The following is an 8,028-nucleotide window of genomic DNA, read 5'->3' on the forward strand; positions in this document are numbered from 1 at the left end:
AAGAGTAAAGGTTAAAAGGCCTACAAAAATCAACACAACTATGAGAGCTTTTTCAGCAATAAAAGGAACTTTGAAAGGAAATATGTATGTTAAGAAAAGTGCTGAATCAAATGTCATCTGATGAGTTGTACAAAGTCAAAAAAATAAAGGTAAGCGTAACAACAACTACTACTAAGCTTTACCAGAAAGTGATACCCAAAATCAAGAACTCCAATACCATGTAGAAAATATCACTGACATATTTCAAATTGTAAATCGAGTATAAGCACTAATATGTAAAAATTGTTGGAAATCCCCCAAAACCTATGGAAAATTTCAATCAATCTTGATGAACAAGATTGTTATTACCCACACAATAACAACGAAAGGAGAAGAACAATGAAGAAAGAGAGAATGTATAGAACGATGAAGGAGAAGAGTAATATAATTCTGCAGAGTTTCTCTCTGCCCACAAACTGTGGAAAACTTCTTATTCACTTTGCAACTGCAAAATACCGTGAATACAATGTTATGAATACTCTATTCACCTCTGTTACAAAATAATGGTTACTTTCTCTATTTATAGATTTAGGTTAACTTGGACCTCAAGCCAAAGCCCAAAACTATAAAAGCCCAAAATAGCTAACACTACTCAACAAACTAGGTGGTTCAACACTTCCTTGCTTATGTCGAGCAACCTGCTTCGACACAAGGAATTACAATTCAACACACCACCTAATTCATTGTGTCTAAGCTATCTACATTCATCATGGCTCTTAATCTTCTGAACACTTCGACCTGCACTCCCTTTGTCATGATGTCTGCAATCTGATTCTCAGTTCTGCAGTGTTCCACATTCATCTTCCCATCTGCTACCTGCTCTCAAAGATAATGGAACCTCATCTCGATGTGCTTGCTTCGACCATGTGCTATCAGATTCTTTGCCAAATTGACAACTGACATGCTGTCGATCTTCATGGTAATTTCTCCATGACTCTTCGCTGTTATCTCTTCAACCAGATTCACCATCCATGTTGCTTGACATGCACAAAAAGAAGCAACTATGTATTCTGCTTCGCACGGCGATAATGCCACTACTGGATCTTTTTTCGAACTCCAAGCAACTGGTGCACCACCTAGCATAAACACATAACCAGCTGTGGATTTTCGATCCTCAGCATCACTACACCAACTTGAGTCGGTGTATCCCACTAATTTGCATTCTTTTCCTTCATCAGCTGCAGGAAACAAAATGCCATAGTCGAAAGTTCCTTTTCGATACCTTAGTATCCTCTTCGCTGCTGCTAGATGTGATACATTTGGCTTCTGCATGAACCTTCTCACCATACCTACACCGTATGCTAAGTCGGGCCTTGTATGAAAAAGGTATCAAAGTGACCCAATAAGTCTTCTATATTGGGTTGGATTGACATCATCTTCATCTGACTCTTTCGACAGTTGTAATCTGGGTTCAACTGGAGTCGAAGTTGGGTTGCAATCTTGCATCTCAAATCTCTTGAGAATTTCACCTGCATACCTTCTTTTATGCATCATCAAACCTCTACCACTCTTGTAGAATTCGATGCCAAGGAAATATGAAATGTCACCAAGATCTGACATTTCGAATTCCTTGTTGAGATCACCTTTGAAGTCTTCGATCTCCTTCTTGCAACTACCTGTTACCAACAGGTCATCGACATAGAGACATAGTATAACCAAATCACTCTTGCTTCTTCTTACATATACTCCATGTTCAGATTTTCACTTCACAAAGTCCTTCTCCCTTAGAAAGCCATCTATTTTCTTGTTCCAAGCTCTTGGAGCTTGTTTAAGTCCGTACAGGGCTTTATGCAGCCTGTACACCTTTCTTTCTTCGCCATGTTTCACAAACCCAGCTGGTTGTGCAACATAAACTTCTTATTCTAGGGGGGCATTAAGGAATGCACATTTCACGTCCATTTGGCACATCTGCCAGTTGTTCATGTTTACTAGACCAACAACCAACCTGATTGTTTCGATCCTAGCAACAGGTGCAAAAACTTCATCGAAGTCGATTCCTTCTTTCTGAAGAAATCCTTTTGTCACAAATCTCGCCTTGTGTCGAGTCACTTCTCCTTTGGGATCCAACTTCACCTTGTATACCCACTTCACATTGATTGCCTTCTTGTTTGGGGGCAATTCGACAAGTGACCAAGTGTTGTTGACTTTGATTGAATTCAACTCTTCGTCCATTGCTTTCATCCACTTCGAATCTTTCAATGCCTCAACTGCATTGACAGGTTCGACATCTGCGTAGAAAGCATAATGTACCAGCTCACCTTCTTCATCGACCATATCATCTGATGTAATCACACATTCTTGCAACCTTGCAAGCATGTGTCTTGTTCTTTGAGGTCTGCTTGTGCTTGCTTCACCTCTGACTTCTTCCTGTCGAACTTCTCTTTTGACTTCACTAGCTGGTTCATCACAAAAGATTCCCACTGAATCTTTCTTGACATTCTCAGTCCAATCCCACTCCTTAAGCTTATCTATGATCACGTCCCTGCTGATCACTACTTGCTTATTCACTGGGTCGAACAACTTGTATCCTCCAGTCGAATGATATCCTATCAGGATCATCTCACTGGACTTGTCATCAAGTTTTCTTCTCAACTGATTTGGCACATGTCTATGTGCTATAGATCCAAACACCCTTAGATGACTCAAGCTAGGCTTGACACCAGACCAACATTCTTCTGCCGTGATTGCTTCTAGCTTCTTCGTCAGACATCTATTCAGGATATATGTCGCAGTCGACACAACTTCTCCCCATAATTCTTTGGGTAGATGCTTGCCTTTCAACATACTTCTAACCATATTCATGATGGTTCTATTCTTCCTCTCTGCGACTCCATTCTGTTGTGGAGTGTAGGGTGACACCACCTCATGCACAATCCTTTCTTTCACACATAATGCATCGAAGTCTTTCGACACATATTCTCCACCACCATCAGTTCTTAAAATCTTGATCTTTCGACCGCTCTGTCTTTCGACCATAGATTTAAACTTGGCAAATACCTCGATCACTTCACTTTTCTTCTGGATCAGGTAAGACCATAGTTTTTGATTGAAATCATCTATGAATGTAACAAAGTATTTGTTACCTCCAATCGAATCCACCTGGAGAGGACCACATACATCAGAGTATATGACTTCAAGAATTGCCTTCGACCTGCTTCCTGCATCCTTACTGAAGTTGTTCTTATGCTGCTTTGCCTGCACACATTCTTCACACACTTTGTTTGGAATGTCGATTTCTGGTAATCCTGAAACCATATTTCTTCTCTTCAAATCTCTGATGTCTTTGAAATTGAGATGGCCAAGTTTGTAATGCCATATCCATTCATCTCTACTGGCTGCTGTTGCAAGGCACTTATGCTCCATCACATTTAGTTCAATCTTGAAGGTTCTATTCTGAGACATTGGAGCCTACAAGATCAACCTTCCATTTGAGTCGAGAACTCTCATCATTTTGTCTTCGATCGACACCTTGTAGTTCTTTTCGACTAACTGCCCCATGCTGAGAAAATTACTCTTCATGCCTGGAATGTACAACACATTTGAAATTACTGACCTCTTGCCATCTTTCCTCATAATCAGAACATCACCAACACCTTCAGCTGCTAGAGTGTTGTCATTTGCAAATTTCACCATGTTCTTCATTGAGGGCTTTATGTTGACAAACCAATCTTTTCTTCCAGACATGTGTGATGAGCATCCTGAGTCCAAGTACCACTGGTCCTTGAATCTCTCTTCTTCTCTTGTTGTAACCATCAACAACGTCTCTTCTTCTTCATGTTTAGCCAGCTTTGCATAAGTTTCTTGATTCTTCTGCTTTTCTGGACAATCACTAGAATAGTGACCATACTTCTGACAATTGTAACACTGAATGTGACTCTTGTCTGACTTTTGACCACCACCTCTTCCTCTATCTGCAACACCACCTCTTTGGTTGCCTTGGTTCCAGAGTTTTTTCTGATTCGACCAGTTTCCTTCTTGCTGATTTCGACCAGTCGAATTGTTGTATCCTCCTCTGCCTTTGTTGCCATTCCAGCTTCCTTTGCCTTTTCTTTCTTTTGCTGATTGAGCCTGCAAAGCCATATCACTCTTCGACTTTCCTGCAGCTCTTTCATCCATTCTTTGTTCATGAGATTCAAGCGTCTCTTGAAGCTCTTCCTTTGTCAATTTTGACAAATCTTTCGACCCTTCTATGGCTACTACCACGTGGTCGAACTTTGGAGCCAACGACCTCAAGATCTTTCCAACAACAGATCTTGATGCCAACACTTCTGCAAAATACTGTGAATACAATGTTATGAATACTCTATTCACATCTGTTACAAAATAAGGGTTACTCCCTCTATTTATAGATTTAGGTTAACTTGGACCTCAAGCCAAAGCCCAACTATAAAAGCCCAAAATTATAAAAGCCCAAAATAGCTAAAACTACTCAACACACTAGGTGGTTCAACACTTCCTTGTTTCTGTCGAGCAACCTGCTTCGACACAAGGAATTACAATTCAACAAAAATATGTTAGACGAGAGAAAATTGACTAAGATGCAAACGAATACACTTGCATATAGATCCATCCAGTCTCTTGAAGTATAGACTCCATATTTCTGATTGTTCATCACGAGGGGAAACATTTATATTGGGTCAAGCACTCACTTAAAAGTCAAAGATTCATCCAAACAAGTAAAAGACACCATATATTCACCTAAAACTTTAAGATAATAAGTGTATAGATCATTTTACTTATAAAGTGTTTAACCTTTATTTTTTCTAAATAATTTAGAATTTAAAACTCACACTTGTTTCTTAACCCAATTCACAATTATTTCTCAATATTAAGAACTAAATTATTCAATTCATGGCAAAACGTCGTAATTATAAAAGGTAATAAGAAAACAAAATACACTGAAAAAACAAAATAAAATTCATATTCTTCAATAGACCAAGCTCTCTGTTGTTATAGAATCATTGACTCTATCAGAAGCCTTCCTTATCTAAATAAAAGGAATCAGAAAAAAACAAAGGCATGTCAGCATCAAATAGAAATCATTAATAAAAATGAAGAAGTTTCTAACCTCTTTCTTCCAATCAGTGCGTATTGTAATGATCGTTAGAGCGAATACTTGAACAATGAACGCACATATCATCCCCAGTAACAGCCCCTGCAATAAGTATATTTATCAGCAGGTTGAACGGAATCACAACATCGCGATTAACTGCTGTATTTACCTTTCCACCAACATGCAATACAAAAGCTAATACTACGGCCGCCGGAACCCCAACTAAATAGTATGCTCCCAGATTAACATAAGCACCACTTTCCTGCCAACCACATCCTCTAGCCATGCCTGAAAGAACGCATTGTAGTCCATCGAGGAAGTGGGTTGCAGCAAGAATTGGCAACAAAGTTCCAACGTATTTGACAACTTCTTCTTCATTACTATAAGCATAACCCAATATATTGCGTATAAGAAACATCACTGCTCCGACTAAGATGCTCTCAATAATGGCAATCACCACAACGACGCACACTGCCAAACGTGCAGCCTGTGGGTTACCAGCCCCGAGTTCATTCGAGACACGAATGCTACAAGAATCATTCAACCACTAATTATACTACACATAAACTAGAGCATGAGAATAACAAAAGAGAATAAAACTTTTGTAAGATAACGAGATTGCATAAGATTCTAACCTTATTGCTTCACCAAGTCCAAATGGTATCATCCAAATAGCTACTTCTGTATTCAAACTGTCAAAACCATGTCACTAACAATAACTTAACGAAAATAATAACAATATGGACGAGAATCTCAAATATAAAACAGACCAGATAGAAAGCACTGATGTTTCCAACTTTGAATTTGGAAGGAGACCAGAAAGGAGAACCATTAACTCAAATGACCACATTTCCAAGCTGCTCCCCTCGACAATTTCAACAAAAAAAATTTGAAACAGCCTTAAAATCTCTACAAAGAAATGAAAATGCAATTAACAATGTACATAAAAGTATTAAAGAAAGTGATTACCAAACCATTAGAGTTGAAGGAATAGCAAGCTTCAAGAAAATAGGGATGTTGTTAAGTGCTAATGCCTCCTTGGAAAATCCATGCCAAGTATTTTTACATGAAGGAGAAAACTTGATATAAAGTGAGAGTATAATAACATTCAACCATTCAGAAATTAAATTTGCTATGGCAGCCCCTCTGCCACCTAACCCAGACTTGTATACCATAATCCAACATAGAGGAATATGAAGTAATGTCGTAAGCACGGCGCCAAACAACATTGGAAATACAATATTTTGAGTCTGTAAGAATCTGTTGAGGCATTGTAGAAGACCATAACCAAAAAGCCCTGGAACCATTAACTTAGCATAGTTTCCAGCCTCGGTAGATATTTCAGGATCTTGGCCGAGAAAAATGAGAATGGATCTTGTGTTGGCCCAAATAATCGCTAGGGGAATCGCGGCCATCATGAGAATGAACATTGCTCTCTGCGTGTGTACGCCTAACATGCGGTACTGTTTTGCCCCATATGATTGTCCACATAATGTGTCCAATGCACTTGCCATTCCTGCCTGTATTTTAACCATAAAAAAACAAATTAAGTGTGGCATCCGACACGCGTCAATGTACGACACTCTCCAATGAAGAGTCAAAATCAAAGAGAGGGGATAAAAAGTAACCAATAAACTGAAGCCAGTGACAGTAGCAAAAGAAGTAGCCATGGAAGCACCAGAAAGAGTCAATTCACCAAGATGACCAACAAACATAACTGAAATAAGATCGATACCAAAATTCAAAAGTGAAACAGAAACTAACGGTCCTGATAGCCATAACTGTTTTTTCACTTCTTCAATCAATTCTCTTTTATCTTCTTCCTTGCTGTTCTGTTTTGTTTCTTCAACAATCAATGGAGTGTCAAGCGACATTTTGTTGATTCTCCTTTTATCTTCTGTTTCTATTTTCTAGTATTACTTTCACTGGGTCTGAAATGAAATCTAACACTTTTGTTTAGTGTTGATAAAAAAAAAACATAAGAAAAAACAAGGTAGCGGGGAAAACGTGTATTATTTGCTATTTTTGTGGTTGAAGTAAAAAGTTTTAGAGTCATGACTCTTATATTAACATATGTCCGATATCTTGAGGAATTAAATATTTTGAGACTTTGTTTTCTGAAACAATCTTCATAAGAGATATATTATATATGAGTTTAATTGTTATGCATTAAAATTTTTTATATTGTCAATGAATCACAATCATATGTTTGTATTACTTTTTAAATGTTTAAAATAAAAGTCAAATCTTTCAAATATATCAGTGGTTGTGATTAACTGACAGTGTAAAAGATCTTTACACTATTCGTGCATATCAATTAAATTTATTATATATTCACCAAAAAGATTATATTTTGTTGTTTTTTAAAAAAATAAAACTAACTAAATCTATTTATATAATTATATTTTCTTCATATTACCTTTGATCAGAAACTTTGATATTAAATAATAAATTTACATCATCACAGTTGAAATTAGTGTTATAATTTCTAGGGTTTAATGATGATTCACTTGACAGTGTAAAAAAGTTTTATACTATTATTCAATAATAATATATCATTTTCCCATTTCATATAAGTATTTTAAAATTTTCAATATGACTTAATAGATTTTAAAATTGTAAATATGACTTGGCGGGATGCATGATCATCATTGATCGACAATGTAAAATAAATTTAGAGTGCATCGCCCCTTTTCCCTAACTTCTATGCAAAAGTCTGACTTCTCTACCGCAAACTTTTCTTAAATCTTGATTATTACTATAGCAAGAGTTTTGCATATGATTGTCCACATAATGTCTCCAATGCACTTTCCTACCTATATTTTAAAGTAGTTCTTACATGTCCAATAACACGTCAAAAGAAATCTCTTTATCTTAAAAGTAAAAGCAGTTTTTACACACTTTTTTAATAATTGACTTTCAATTGAAATTAATAT

At 37.0% G+C, this 8,028-nt stretch overlaps 1 protein-coding gene across 2 annotated transcripts; it reads right to left on the reverse strand.

Moving 5' to 3' along the window:
• Positions 1-4,887: 4,887 nt before the first annotated feature.
• LOC127110588 (protein DETOXIFICATION 16) lies at positions 4,888-7,140 on the reverse strand. Of its 2 annotated transcripts, none has more exons than XM_051046160.1 (7): positions 6,721-7,140; positions 6,062-6,612; positions 5,863-5,949; positions 5,728-5,784; positions 5,262-5,472; positions 5,108-5,194; positions 4,888-5,026 (listed from the first exon to the last, which is right to left on the reverse strand). In XM_051046160.1, the coding sequence occupies exons 1-7, from the start codon at positions 6,964-6,966 to the stop codon at positions 4,967-4,969; spliced, it is 1,299 nt and encodes a 432-aa protein (XP_050902117.1). In that variant the 5' UTR covers positions 6,967-7,140; the 3' UTR covers positions 4,888-4,966. The 2 variants fall into 2 exon arrangements, with proteins under 2 accessions (XP_050902117.1, XP_050902113.1); XM_051046156.1 differs by having other exon boundaries at positions 5,262-5,619; positions 6,721-7,139.
• Positions 7,141-8,028: the final 888 nt, after the last annotated feature.

This window comes from Lathyrus oleraceus, chromosome 1 (assembly GCF_024323335.1).
Source record: "Lathyrus oleraceus cultivar Zhongwan6 chromosome 1, CAAS_Psat_ZW6_1.0, whole genome shotgun sequence".
In the NCBI taxonomy this organism is placed as follows: Eukaryota; Viridiplantae; Streptophyta; class Magnoliopsida; order Fabales; family Fabaceae; genus Lathyrus; species Lathyrus oleraceus.